This window comes from Cyprinus carpio, chromosome B25 (genome assembly GCF_018340385.1).
Source record: "Cyprinus carpio isolate SPL01 chromosome B25, ASM1834038v1, whole genome shotgun sequence".
NCBI lineage: Eukaryota > Metazoa > Chordata > Actinopteri > Cypriniformes > Cyprinidae > Cyprinus > Cyprinus carpio.
This window is the reverse complement of record NC_056621.1, coordinates 20,985,394-21,001,327: the sequence shown is the minus strand read 5'-3', so window position 1 is coordinate 21,001,327 and position 15,934 is coordinate 20,985,394. Positions and strand designations below refer to the sequence as shown.

General features: G+C 37.5%; 2 protein-coding genes across 2 annotated transcripts in view; one reads left to right on the top strand and one right to left on the bottom strand.

Annotated features, from left to right (window-relative positions):
- The window catches only part of LOC109074929 (growth arrest-specific protein 2-like), a 29,322-nt gene extending 22,388 nt beyond the window's left edge, over nt 1-6,934 (bottom strand). The window contains exons 1-2 of the mRNA XM_042753645.1: nt 6,260-6,934; nt 2,043-2,191 (exon numbers count right to left, since the gene is read on the bottom strand). Of these exons, the coding sequence (XP_042609579.1) occupies nt 2,043-2,190 (148 nt within the window). The 5' untranslated portion in view covers nt 2,191; nt 6,260-6,934. The remainder of the gene's footprint in view (nt 1-2,042; nt 2,192-6,259) is intronic.
- On the top strand, nt 6,931-8,358 carry LOC109074922 (Fanconi anemia group F protein-like; the record flags this gene model as incomplete). Its single annotated transcript, XM_042753356.1, has 1 exon — nt 6,931-8,358. A coding segment is annotated over one exon (963 nt), but the record flags the coding sequence as incomplete, so codon positions are not given.
- Between the last annotated feature and the right edge of the window lie 7,576 nt (nt 8,359-15,934).

Sequence of the window (15,934 nt, the reverse complement as noted above, 5' to 3'; positions counted from 1 at the left end):
TTAATTGTATTTATTTGTAGTGAGAAAGATGTTTTAAGCTTGTAGTATGACTTAATGGTACAAAGATCTCTTATATGCCAAAAGATCAAGGACAATTTGATTTATTGTGGCGAATGGTACCAATTGATTATTAGCTTGACAAAAGTCTTCAAATCCTATCTAAATTTCCTAAACTGATTGTCAAGATTACATTTAATTAACATCAAAAATAAAATCTGACAACAATGGTATAATAAATTGTGCTTCTTTAGCTCCACACACCATGAGTAAGTAAAAAGTGCACCAACAATTCAAGACAAAAATCTGTAAAACTAACAATAATAGAAAGCCACAAAAAGCCAGTGTATGTTTCATGTATACAAGTGGCTTCTGGTAAGACCAGCAAATGGTCAAATTGTGTTCCTGTAACACAGATCAGTTTCAGAGATCTTAGCAGCTATTTGTCTAAAAAAACAACACAGAGACAGGCGTAAGCCACTAAAGAGTGTGGACAATCTGGATAGGGAACTAGTGGTTGGTGTGTGGTTGAATATGAAGCCCCTATGTGGCCCACTGCGGCTCCTGGCTTCCTTTTGCTCCAGGCAGACCAAAGACAAAGCCCTGGTTTGAGCCCGCTGTTCACGACCTGAGCTGCCAGAAATTCCACAGACATCCCCCTCCATCCACACACACACACAGAACCAAAGCCAGCGCCACAACACACTACCATTCTTCTCTCTTCATAATTTATCTCGTAGTTGAAATGGTAAGTGGCGTTCAGAATCTGATTAATGCTGGGAAATGTTGGAAAAGAAAACACGGACACATGTAGTCATGCCTGCGTATGCACATAAGTCTATTACATCCATCAAAGCAAATGTATCAAATGATTTAAAATCAAAACATTAATGCAATGTATGAGACATTAAGGACTGCATGTTTCTAAGGGCTTAAACTTATCGATGTCAGCTTAAATTAAATAATATAATATGAAGAAATGATAATATACAAAAGACAAACAGAGCACAGCTGGATGTGCCCTTAGCAACCTATGCAAATAATGAAATATGAATTTAAACATTTCCTCTCCACCATGAACAGAATACACCAACAGAATGAAGAAGGCCTCAGCACATAGCCTTGTTGCACACCTCATGCATTAGTCAAACTTATGAAAATGTACACATGAAAATCCACAGTTTGCATTATTAATGGAATTTTTTTTATTAAAGTCTAGAGCCTTTGCAGTTCCAAATCAACACTGGACACACTGCAAATAGGAAAAATAAAGTTCATGTTACTGTACTTTAAGAACGTATTTCTCCCCATTTAAATTATTTTTGTTGAGTTAACCTAACCTGTCAAATTGTTTCAGTCATGATAAAAAAAATATTTTTGATGCAAATTGAATCAGTTAATTTAGATATTACCACATAAAGTAAATGACTTTAGGTTACCTGATGAGCATTATTTTGGATGTAGTGTTCAATGTTTAAATATAATTTTTATTTTATTTTATCTTGTTTTCTTTTCATTTCACTATTTCATTTTAACAATAAAATTGTTATTTTATAGTACTATAACTTTCGGTGTATTATTATAATAAAGTAATGGATAGTTTAAGGTAACTTTATGGGTTAAGGTTAGATTTAAGCATAGTTATTTCCCTGTTATTGTAAATCCTAATAGTATAAACATGCGGGATATGACTGTAAAAGAAAGTGCTACCAATAAAACAGTATTGCACACACTAGTTTATTTCAGCGGAAGTACAGTATTATTACCAACCTATATAGTATTAGCATTAGCCATATTACTAAGTGACAGATGAATTTGGCAAAAACATGGTTTAATTTGATCGATGACCATTGACTTTTGAAGCACTTTTCTATTCCTTTTAAATGCTGATGTGCATATCTGCATTGCTGTTATATTGTTTTTGTTGTTGTTGTTTTTTTCAATCTTAACTCGGAACATATTTCTTGTAGAAATTTAACAGAGAATCACTGACATGAAATATACAGGGACTGCTAAGGCATTGAGGCAGGAACAGCTTGACTTACCCAGCATGCTAGAGAGCCAGAGCGCCAGGTCTTCCTTCATGGGCAGCAAACTGGCCTCATGTCTGCTGGTCAGCCACTGACTGTACTGCTGCAGATCTGTGAGGCCCGGACCAGCCGGCTGCTGCTTACCACTCAGAGGACTGAACATGCTTCAGAAAACAGAGAGGAACATCAACATCAGAACAACTAAATAACATTAACTCAATCATTTGGCTTTGACGAAATCCCTCAAATGAATTATTTCACTTTCCCACAGAGCACAAACGTCATCTGATCATTCAAGCCCTTTCTGTTGTTTCACAGCAGACTTTTATCCTCTATACCGATCTTCTCATCACAGTCCATCTCTGGGCTCTATCTTATCTGTCCTGTGATATCATATTCACTCGTTTCTTTTATTTTTTTAAAGACAGAACAGACACACTGTGTGGCTTCTCTGCAGTACTGCCCTAGTGTGATTCTTTTCTGACCCAAAGGCTCTGTACACAAATGAAGATGCCCTTCCCAATGAAACATCAGAATTAGTTGCAATGCATTAGATACAATTTTGTCACATAAAAACAAACAAAAAAAAAAATCCAAGCATTTAGTAGGTGTTTTACTAAAAAAACAACAGTCTTTAAAATTATGACTGGACTTGGCAGGACGTCATCTCCAAAGAAGAACAATGGGTGAAAAATGAAAGTAAATTGATAGGGACTGCCGAACACTAAGAAGTATTGTGTCCAAACAGCACACAAGTACTGCAGCAAGAGTGACTGCAAACCTCAATTTTGACCCTGTTTCCACAAAAACCAAACACAGAGAACTTCACAAAGCCAACATTCATGAAATAGCTGCAACTAATTTGAAAAATAAACGTTTGCTAAAACGTTGAATCACAGACACCAAGGCAAAAAGTTTTATGATTATCACCTTTTCAAATTGTGTTGGTTTTACCCCCATTCTTAGTCTACAGTACAAGCGATTCATACACAACATTGTTTAATATGATTAATATGTTAGTCTCTTTATTATGACAGCTCGGGTTGTTAAAGGAGCATTTCCTTGTTTGTCTAAGGCAGTTTTATTTCTCTGTAACAACCTGATGCTATTTGCAGAGGAATGTGTAGAATCCAGTTGATTTCCAGTGATCTGGGTGAACACTGACGAAGGCTGTGCATTCTATTGTAATTCTAGTGAATCCTGCTGATCAGGCGGGTTAATCTGGTTCTTCTGAATGTATAACATCTCTCGGAAAATCTGGTTATTTTATATCATTGCTGCTTGAAGTTTTGTTCCAGAGTTAGAATGCATTAAATGCAGTGGTTTGGTGTTTTACAAATGTAGAAAAGTGGTGATAATATGTGATGCCAGCCAGCATTGTGAGGGGTTTCCCTTTACCCATAATTCATGCAAAGAACTAGAGAGAAGTTATGAGTTCTGAGAAGCGTAAATATATTCAGTGATGCAGAACGGGACCTCTTCCTAAGTTCTGCTCTCCTTTATCCCACTAAGCAACCTGGGAATGAGGACTGGGGTCCAACAATCGTCACTTTGTTGCGGTGGGCTCTGAATGGCTGGCAGGCGAAGGCGAACTGAAAATCAATCTGTATATTTTCCTTGTTCCACAAAATAGTTCGCCAGAGTTCACTTTACCTGCCAAACGTCTATCAGATAAAGCCCAACCTCCTCTTTCTTTCTCTTTCAAAAGAGCTCCTGTGCTGGAAAATGTTAAGAAAGAAAGAATCCAGAGAAATGAAAGAGGTGTTACTGGCTTTCTAAACAATAAAAAAAGAGGACACACTGTCCCGTATGGACAAAGACTAGGTGAACAGCAGTCCACTAATAATACCAGTTCTGTCTGTCTGCTCTGGATATTTCCCAGACAGATTCAGTGTTCATTGGGTGTTGAGTGAGAAAGCTGATACGAAAGAATGTGAGAATGACCTCATTAGTGTTGCCTGCATCTTTATTTTATTTCTAAGCAATCAGATCTGGCAGACAATAAAACGGATGACATCATTGAAGGAGGGAGCCAAGAAACATCTAGAGACTTGGATATCTTAAGGGACTTAAGAGTTGGCAATCAGTGATGAACCACCATGAAACCTCCCAGAACCCCCAAACACTCTAGCCCTAGAACTTACATGTGCCTTTAAGGTATTAATATGCAACCTTTAGGGGTAAATATGGTACAAAGATGCACCTCTTTTGAACCTCCTTTAGCAACCACATCAGACAAGGATCAAAGACTTGACACTCATTATTTCATATAGATCAGTTAAATTAGTCAAAATACATTAAAAATGCACTGCATTGACCTGAGTACATATTTTCTGTGAGGAAAATTTCTGACTTAAAATTCCAATTATTTATTTATTTATTTAAACATAAAAATGTGGGTGATAGAACCATTTTATCATTATAAATAATAATAATAATAATAATAATAATAATAATAATAATAATAATAATAAAAATAATAATAATAATAATAATACAAATAAAAATCATCATTAAAAGAATGAAATTCTTGTTTGCAGTTTGGCATAATCTTAGAAAAAAAAAATATATATAATTAAATCTATATAATTTTTCTGACATTTTATAAAAATGTGTATATTTCAAATCAAATATTTGAATAATAGTTTTCATATTTTTATGATAATGAATGGTTAGTAACATGTAATATTTAAGAATTAACAATTAGGCCTAATTATAAAATAATATTTTCTTGTAAAAAATATTTTTACCTTGAAAAATATATAAAATCATAATTTAAAAATATTAGATGCAGAGGATAAGCATTTTTTTTTTAATCATATCTAACAAACATGCAAAGAATACTAAGAACTTGGCACGTGTGTTTTAAATTGAATTATTTAAAAGATGTTTCCTATTCTTTATCACAACCTCTTTTCTATTTGTCACAGATCATCAGGTAACCACTCAGAACACTGTACTTATAATATGACTTCTGGTTTTCTGGACAAGAACCACTCAAATTTTCTTCCAAGTGACTCCAAGTGAAAAAATTAATAAATAAATAAAAATTAAAAACCAGGCACACATTCACTAAAATCTCTGAGTACGCAACATTCCCTGACACATGACATCTACACAAACAGCATGATCACCACCTGGAAACTGATGCTCAGCAAACACAAACCCGCAGAGCTCACAGATGGAGAGGACTGTTAACAGTGCATTCAACACCACACTTATTATGAACACACATATTGGGCACATATGGTGGAAATCAAAGGTCAGTGTACAGTGTGACACACTCGAACCTTTAGCTTATATTAAACAACGTAATATTCTTTCACAGTCAATATTTTTCTAGCAAACAGTAGCAACAGAGGAGTGAAAGGCAGTAGGTGTTCTCCATATGTTGTGTGCATTTTCCATCCATAAACCATAAATGATGACCTTGACCGATGCAGAAATTATAACTGATAATACTTCAGCTCACATATCTGATTCTGTTGCAGTTATTTGATGCTCAGTGCTGTGTCATGTTCAACAAGGACACACATTGTATTCTGTCCTTAAAGGACTGTGAAGGGTAAATCACGTACACACAGGACTACTGTATAAGACTCAATGTAGTGCATCTACACATCTCACATTATCGAAATACAACCAGAATTTCAGCCTTTAGCATGCAAGTTCAGTTCAAAGTATATTTTCTTTCCCAGTTAAGCAAAGATTTGGTCTAATTGCATGCACACTCCAGTTACTTCATTTTTCATGTATCACCCTGCCTTTAATTATGTTCACAGGCTATTACACACTTTAACTGTTAGTTTTAAACGCACAATAACCCATTTTACTGAGGCAGCTCATATGAGAGAAAAACTCAAATACCTTCGGCAGTCTGAGGAGAAAAACTTTTATTTTCTGTTTTCAAGTGGGCATGCTTGATGTTTTATGGCTGTAGTAATATTTCAAAGCTGCTGGTGCTTTCATGCGCTATTTCTGACACAAAGAGAAACCACAAAAACAGACTGCATTGTACAGATAAATCTAAAATGCATTCCCCCAAAACTATTTCTGCAAAAAAAAAAAAAAAAGGTATTTTGCCAACTTGAAGGATTTTTTTTTTTTTTTAGTTATTACGTTTTATTTTATAAAGAATATTTATCTTATACCTATCTTATTTCATTAAGATCTATCTATCTATCTATGGAAAAACATTTGTATTATTCCCAAAGGTATAGGACTTCACTTACCCTCCAGAATGCTCTGCCTGGAGTTGGTTCTTCAGCAGCAGACGGTCGTTTCCGATGAATTCATGCTTTTGTCAGCGCAGGGTGCTCGGACTGTTCACCGTGACACTGAGCCTCAAAGACCCGACTGTCATTGCGGGTCTCAGTTCAAAGTGCGCTCCTGAGATAGATTCATCGCGCAATCGCACCGCCTCCCTGAGCAACGCGACGCTACGGAGCTGCACAACAATATAAAACTAGCCCCGTAGTAGAGAAGAAAAAAAAATTAATAAAAAAAGAGAAAGAAACTTCACTGACCGGAAAAAGGACAGTAATATAATAATAATAATAATAAAACACTTATTTTATTTTACTTATTTAAATGTTAAATAAAATAGGATACAAAACTTGCTAGGCACTTTCATTTGCAAAATGAGAATCTATTGATACGTTTCAACAAGCGTTCAATAAGCTATTTTGATCGAGTATTGTTTTGCTATAACTCGTTTTGTGTAAAAGATAATGTAACTAAGAGTGAGTGGTTTAAATCTTTGAGTTAAACGCAATAAATCTTAATAAATCTTTTATTTTGAAATACTGCCACGGAAGTTCAGTCCCGAGGGAAAAAAAGGTGACGTCGCGCACGCTCTCAGCCAATAGCGAATGAGGAGCGAAGCACGCTCGCTGACTGAATCAGAAGAGCGTTGATTTGTTTATGTTTAGCCAAAGGCGAGAGTCTCACGGAGGCTGTGCTGAGACACCTGACCAACATCCTGGAGCTACTGGCCGTGTCTCAGACGGAGCGCGTCAGTGAGTGGGACAGTAACACCGCGCTCCAGGGGGTTTCAGTGGGCTTCCAGCCCAACCCTGCGGTCCGCTCCGCGCTCGAGGCCGGTCTGAGCGACACCAGCCAGCGCCTGCGGGAAACTCTGCCGTCGTGCTCTCCAGTCACGTTCTCTGAACTGGCCCAGTGTCAGCACACGCTGCTCGTTCATTTACTCAGAGACCCTTGCGCTCCCAAATCCGCTGTCCAGGAGATTTTAGATCCCCAAAAGGCTGCACAGGAATCTCAGTTTGACCAAAACATCCTCATGACGTGCAAATCAGTGTTTAATCTGCTGTGCCGCACGCTGGGCAGGACTGGTCATGCTGGGGTACAGGCTGAACCTCTTGAACTCTGTAATGATGAGTATGCGAGAACACTGCTGGATTCCATCCTTCAAGACAGCGCGGGAAACCCGGAGGGCCTTTATGACGTCATAGCAGCTGCGTTCCATTTTCCCGATGACGAAACGAGCTCCGTCACTCAGCGCTGTGTCCTCTCCTGGCTGCGAGAGCACGAGGGATGTTTGAGTAAAGTGTGCAGGTCGGTCCTCTCCCGACAGTCTCGCGAGTTTAAGCAGGCATACTGGGGGGTTTTGAAACGCTGGGCGTCCTGCTTGGAGTATGACGTCTTGGAGAGTCTATGGGTGCCGACATCAGATGAGCCGCTCACCTTTAATGCACTGACTGATCGATTCAAAGAGTTATTAAATTCAGGGCTACCATTAAAAGAGGAGACAGAAACTGAACTCAGAACACTCAAACGGGAAGCTGGAGACTTTGATGTAACAGGCATTAATATTTGGACTGATCTAATCATTCAGCTAAAGCTGTAAATACATCAGATCGGAAGTTAATTCAACACTATTATTTATTTATTTAACATTTGATATGAATTTAACTAATGAAAATGTTATATTTGAAGACAGAAGGGTGTGCGTTTTTTTCCACACGTTTTATAATTATTTAAATATTTTTATATTTTAACAATGGTTTTATAATTTACATTTCTGATTTTTTTCCCCTCAAAAAATAAATAAATAGAGAAAAGGAACAACAGCCCTCTGCCTCAGTCTCCCAGCAGACAGAGGGCGACAGTGCTCTTCACACCATCAGTCATGTGCTTTATCTAATGACTGGGTTCCTCCTGGTATTTTATTTACAGCTGAATAATTAATAAAGCTCTTAAACAGTATCTGTTACAGTTGTTATGTCTGAAGTTTCTGTATTTCCTGAGGAATTATTTCATGTGAGTAAATCAGTGATATTCTGCCTCATTAAATACCTCTGGAGATGCATAATACAGAAACACAGTCCTCTTATATATATATATATATATATATATATATATATATATATATAGCTACATTGCACAGAAGGCTTATTCTGTATTTCATCTGTGTTGTATCATTAAAAAATACACTCCTTCATTAAAGAGAAATGCTGCTGGGCTGCACTGAATAGGCTGCATGACAGATGGTGGCATCACTGTCACCTTGGCAACCGTTGGCATTAAGCACGGGATTTCATTTCAAATAGAGGAAGAGGCCAGGCAGCAAACGCGTGCGCTTCTTAAATTGGTCCCCGGGGACACGCAAGCGCGTGCTTCATGGGCTGGCTTTCATATGTCTGTCACATTAAGGAGGAGGAGACAGAGATCAGGAATCTGCGTGGGCTGGGGTCACTCCACGTTCAGTGATTTATGAGGTCACTTGAGGTTGTCGAAACCCAGAATGAAGACTTCATCTGAAATCTCAACAGCATCGTGCTTTTTGGTGATGCTTTAAAAGAGGACCTCATTTCCTTTTCAAGCAGGTCGTGTTCTCTTGCTAAATACAGAATCAGTCAGTCTCATCTGATCTCGAAATAGATTTTAAATCCTGTGACATGCAGAGTCTTTATGACGAATTCATCCTGCTACATTTTTATCACATTTTTGGTTGTTTTGGAGACCGAAATGATGCTAATATTTATATAAACATGTATTGTCTATATTGTTTGAGTGTTGTGTTTTGATTAACATGTGCACCAAAAATACATAGCAGCTAGAGCTATTCATCTACTAAATTTTATTTTCCTTTCTTCTACCGCTTACTGAGAAAGTCTTCCAGTTTTGTGGAGATTCACACAGAGATCAGTCACTCACAGGTGGCTACGCTGCATTTGACCACTGGATTTACAAAAAAAAAAAAAAACCTTTGCAGGATTAAGAAGCAACATTGCATCAACTACTGATGAACACTTATTTGAACGATCACTCAGTCGGATATCATCTGATCCTCTTTCACTATAATATATTTTTATTTGAAGTACCCCTGAGGTTTTAAAATAAATAATTTTATAATAATTAACACATTTGCATGTTTATGGTTCTCTCACACTGGTTAATGGTCACATGACATGCAGGTAAACAAATAAAAGACAGAAACGGCCGACACTATAAAGTAGTTTCTCTCTGTTCCGATGCTCTAGAGATGCTGTGCTTTCTCTGACAGCAGACAAATAGTTCTTCATTTTTTTTTTCTAGTCCCTGTCTCCTTGGAAACAAAGAAAATGTGTTTTCTCAGCTCAAATATGCACTGAGAAAGCAGCAGGGCAATGCTGAGAAAACACAACCGTTTCCACAGTGAATAATCAGAGGCGAGATTTCCTCCCTAACGCAGCAATTCATTATGGACTTCTCTTTGAAATGAGAGAAAAAATCTTGATGTCATTGTTCAGCCATAATACAGACATTTTCCCGTCTCTCGGTTTTGGAGAGTCGTTATGCAGGAATGCTGGAATGTCTTTGAAGTGTTAGATGTAAATTAATTACTCGTACACACAGGGTTATTTTATTCACCTTCCCATGATTGTACTCATCCACCATCCACATGTTAATAATTTCAATTTAATATACACATACGTTATTTATTTTCAATATTACATTTGTTATGTGACCCCATATACTACGTTATTATATTTCCTATTGAAACTGACATTTTGGATGGGGCGTATTGTTTTTGGTTTTTTATGTCACAGCCACGAACCCTGATGCAAGATGATGTCATCATGATTTGTGAGAAAGACTGTAAATTTGGTATGTGTACATCTGCAAAAGCTACACTAGAATATACATTTCATACACAAACCTCAAAACCTTAATTTTTTTATTATAACACAGACTCTGTCAGTTGATTGGCTTATTTAAGGTCATGTGATATGTGTATTTTTGTTGTATTTCAAGCAGTTTTCACTGCTAAATTAATGCAGTGTTGATTCTAGCACCAGCACCACAATATAACACAATCTACACACTCAAAGACATACTACATGGCTTTTAAATAACCAAGTAAATTGGTTATTTATACTTCATTAAAATAACACAGAGATTAAAGAAACACACAAGTAAAGGCACACCTTTATTATCAGTGGTCCCTATAGACGTGGTGAGCTGGTGTGAGTGTGTGTTGGGGGCGGGGTGTTGACAGCACCAATGAGGACATGGTTTGTTAAACATGTGATGAAAAGCACAGCACAGAGAGACTGCAGACAGATGAAGGATCCTGCTTTTTAGGAAGAAGCGGAGCAGATGAATACTGAAGGACAAGCACTGATATTCCTTTGTCACTTGTTCCCACTGTAGCATCTAATGTCTTGAACTGTGCTTAAAGTGTGTTTTTCATTTTATAATGTTCAAACAAAGGTATATTCAATGTTTTTTTTTTTTTCATAAAACATCTGAGAGATACAGAATTTAATATAATAAGACTACTTATATTTTTATAAAAGACACTGAATGAGTCAGTGTCAGAATTGGACCAACATTTTTAGATCAGCAAATCTATAAGATTAGATCTCCATATCCTCTTACACATGGAAAAACCCACAAAATGTAGATCAGAGATGCTTCTTCCTCTGACTTGGAAATGTCATTGAAGTTATTGCTTGTGCAGCATTTGTTTTGTGATTAATAGCAGAATTACTCAAACTGCCTTTGGTTTAATTAGCACTTGCTCTGTTTGTAATATCTGCTGATCAGTTGTTCGCACCTCCATCACTCGTGTTCTCAGTTCTGCACAAGAGCACAGAGAGTAAGTGAAAATAAATGAAAGTGAGATCACTATTTAGCTTGTTCTGAGACTCATTCCAATCTAAATTCACTACGCGTAACTGATAAGAAAGAAAGAAAGAAAGAAAGAAAGAAAGAAAGAAAGAAAAAAGAAAGAAAGAAAGTGAGTTGATGAGAAAGTTGAAGAGAAAACAGAATGGATAGGATCATAATTGGGAAGATGAACAATGAATTGTGCAATAGAAGGGCAACCAGAAATGGAGGGAAAGGGGAAAGGAAGGAGGAGCAAAATTGGAAAGGGAAAGGGGAAGGTGAAGAGAACCTTTACCATAAAAGTAGTATACTTCAAGTATATTTTAAAGTATACTTTATGTAACAAGTATACAAATATCAGTGTTCTAGTAGTATACTTGTAAGTGTACTGTTTCAATACTCCTAGGGACTAAATTGGCCCACTTTCTAGTATATAAAAGTATACTTTTAAGTGTACTTTAAGTATAACAGTAGCAAACTTTGAGTACACAACTAGTTTACCTCTATGTTTGAAGTTTGTACTGCAATTATACTAAAAGTGAACTTATAGGTATACTGATGATAGTTTACTAATTAAATACTTTGTACACTTTAAAGTATAGTCTCAGTAAACTACCAGTTTAGTAGTTTTATACTGCAAGTATACGCATAAGTTTTCTTTAAGTTAACTTTACATCATACTTTAAGTATACTACTATGTCCCTATTTAGGTTTTAATTTGTATATATTTAGTTATATGAATATCTGAACATACAAAACATCCAAAGAAAGAACAGGGAATCTGCTTGTAAACAAAAACATTTTATTCTAGCTTCATGCATTCTTTTTTTTTAACACTTGAATGTGGGTAAGTTTCATAAAAAATAAAGAAATAACATTTTGAACAAAAAGCTGAAAAAAGACTATGGATTGGATTCAGAATGATAATCAAAACGTAGACAGAGTCGACCATAATCAACATCCCAAAGCTTGACTGTAATTATTACCTCTTCATCGACATTTTATTCCATAACGTTACAGTTTTGATGCTGTTTCATGTCAGATGATCATGTTAGATTACATGTGTTAGTATCTGCTGTTTCTTCTTCTTCTTCACTTGTTTTTTTGGAAATTCTGCACAGAAGACGTGTACTAGTGCCCTCTACTGTATAACAATGAGAACATGGATTCTAGGAGCACAAGTATAGCTCAAATATATTTAGACTTTTTGTAAGTATAAGTCAAGTGTACTTAAATGTCATTTTAAGTATATAACTCAACTAAAAATAAAGCCCATTTCTGAGAAGTACATAAAAAGTAAACTAAAAGCATACTTTTCTATTTTTAGTTTTAAAGAAGTATACTAATAGCACACTTGAATAAACTTCTTTTCGTAAGGGTAAACAAAAAGACGAACAAGAATGTGAAAGGGGAGAAGTGGACTGGTGAAAGTGAAGGGATCAGAGAGGAAGAGGAAAGGGAAGAGAACGGGACATGAATGTGAAAGCAAGGAGAAGCAAAATGGGAAAGGGAATGGGAACAAGAAAGGAAAAGGGAAGGTGAAGATAAAACAGAATAGAAAGATAAACAAGAATGGGAAGAAGAAATGGAATGGAAAGATGGAGAAGGGGGACCAGGGAGGAACTGGAAACAAACCATTAATGAAGAGCAAAGGGGAGAGGGGAACCAGAAAGGAAGAAGACAGTGAAGAGAAACCAGAAAGGAAATTAAGTGAAAGGAGAAATGGAATGTGAATCAGAAAACAAAGAGGAAAGAGAAAGGGAAACAAGAAAGGAAGGGGAAGAGGAGTTGAACAGGAAAGAGAACATGAAATGAAGGGCGGTGGCTGTCAAATGAAGATTGACGTTTGACTCATACTCAGTATTTGAGAACACAGAGCGTAATGTGTGACAGCGATGTGTCATAGACCCACTTTCATACCACTGTTTGAAAATGTCTGTGTCTTAAGCAGTGTTTTTTTATAGTAGACATTATTTGCTCTCCTCTAGTGCTATAACACTAGTTCAGAACAGCTCCCAATCTTTCGTTATATTGCCTGGTTTCATCAGCAGACCCGATGCCGTATAACACTCTCGACAGCTCTGCTGATAGATAACTATATAAATAGATCTCCACATGGACCAGAGTGTGTTCACAGCAGCTGCTGTTAGTGAGAACGTGTGAGGTTTGGTAGGAGTATTTGCCACACAGTCTGGGGTAATGAATCCAGGAAGTGGGTCAGGTTCTGGGAAACATGTAGTGTAGAGGTAGCGTAACGGTTAAATATCAGGGCTGAATGAACTCTGTAGTTTAGAGTTCCTCAAATCCATCTCTGATGACCAGTGTCCTGCAGAGTTTAACTCAAACTCACCTATGTCAAGTTGTCACCTTTATTTATATAGCACTTTTAACAATACAGATTGTGTTAAAGCAACATTACTGTATTAAATAGGAAAATAGTGTGTCAATAAGGCAGTATGACAATAGTAAACATTCAATTTTCAGTTAAAAGCAGTTCATCATTGAATTCTGTGATTTCATCATCTAGCTCAGTTCAGTTTAAATAGTATCTGTGCAATCAAGTTGACGATATCGCTGGATATTAAGTGTCCCCAACTAAACAAGCCAGAGGTGACAGCAGCAAGGAACCAAAACTCCATCGGTGACAGAATGGAGAAAAAACCTTGGGAGAAACCAGGCTCAGTCGGGGGGCCAGTTCTCCTCTGACCAGATGAAACCAGCAGTTAAATTCCAGGCTGCAGCAAAGTCAGATTGTGCAGAGGACTCAACTGGTTCCTGTGGTCTTGTCCCCGGTTGGCTGTCTAGGAGACAACTAATCCTATCCTAGTTTGGGATAGAGCAGAGTTCTCTGGTTTCAGCCTAAATTCTGAGCACGGAGCCCTCCCCTCCTATAGTATACCAAATATGCATACTACTTGTTCAGCCTGATTATATGTAAGTACAAACTTATGAAATTATACTTTTGTCTTATAAAAGTTCACAAGTTCGCCCGCCCATTCAGTCTTAATGGTAAATAAACTTGGCTTGCCGTTTTCGAAGAATACTCAATCCTGATGCTTGGCTCGAGCTCTGAGTTGACCCCCTTAATGGTATTGTACAGAAAGTCAAAGAATGGAGTAGTGGAGGAGATGGGAAGGTGGAGGAATGCCAGAAAAATGGTCCCTGGGATGGCTCAGTGGCTGCTGTTTATATACACAATAATGATGATTGACAGGACTTAATGAATAGGCTCCTCCTGAACCTATGTTTAGGTTTTATCTTTAGTGTCCTTGTTGGACAGCCTTTATGTCTAATGCCTTAAACACACTGCACAGCTGTCCCAGACGAAAGACTGGCATCGTGAAACAATCGTGGCGATTTCTGTGATTGTGGCTCCTAATCGGTGGTCCTGTGTCGTACAGTGAGAGAGGTTCAAAGATGCACAAATTCACAATCATTCTACCAAAGATAGCCTATGATACAGCATGATCATTGCACAGTGTGTTTGCTGCTACAATCCACGTTTACTGACCAACCAATATAAATGCGACATGAAATCAACGTGACATGACGCTTAAACATAAAACTGCTTACCCTTAAGCTCTTATCCCTTCCTCTTTCGCCGCTTCCAATTTTTTCAGCACACGTAAAAACTACAACTGCTAAAGTGTGATTTATCATGCTCTTTTTGTTTACCACTAACACATGCTGATAACGTTTTATTCTTTTATAGTAACGTGCATCGTAGCGTACGAGTCTATAGGTGTCGTCATCGTACAGTCTACACACGTCGTATCCAAGTTTATTAGATCCATATCGCACAGTGTGACATGCAGTGATCTTATAGGATTGCTAAAATCATGCAGTGTGTTTTAGGCTTTAAGCGTGCCCTTGAAATGCTGTTTAGTTCACTAAGTTGTGGCAACCGTTTTAACAAAAGATGAATTAAAAATGTAAAGCAAAACAACCATCCTAGATGCTTTATGCAAGACGAATGCAAGGAATGCACAATTACACCATCATTATTTCTCTAGCGATTTTTCATTCAATTCAATTTTTTCATTTTCTTCCTGGTCTCATCTAAATAATTTTAATCAAAGGCTGCATGTGTGAAAGAGAGTGAGTGAGTGTGTGAGAGAGAGAGCTGTAGCATTCATTAAAATCTAAGCCTGTCATGCACATACATGCACAGATCCCATCTGCTGAGGGTCAGCTCTGAATAGGAGAGACGGCCCCTGGGGACGTGTTGGCCCTTCTCGGCATGTGCTTAAGCGGATTTGGCTCCTGCTCTTTCACTCTCTGACTGTCTCCCTCTCCCGTCTTTCTCTGAAAGTCGCTCGCTCTCCTCTTAATCACTGTCAAAGTGAGAGGTGAGAGGCCTTGAGTCCCACCTGAGTCCCAACCCAGAGGACAAATATCACAAAGCAGATCTCTTCAACATCTCAGTTGTTTCTCCTAGACAGGAATAAGATTAAATGAAGAACAATAGACTTTGTTCTGATGTCTTTTGCTTCACAGATTATTCTCCTAAAAAAAAGACGACAATTATGTTTCAACAAGGTTCTAAAACTGAGCCTTTGCAGGCTCTGCCTCAAAATCTAGTGAGAATCTTACTTATGCAGCATTTTTGGGCATAGACACAGTCAGTTACCTTAACTGTGCATTTCTAGTAGGGGCCCTCCATCTTATCTCTCTCCAGGAAGGAGAACGAATGCTAAATAATCCACTGCTGGTCTCCACAGAGCAGATCTGGCAACCCAAGCCAATGCAGAGATGCTTTTTCAAGGGAGAAAAAGTACTGTCGGATCCCACGG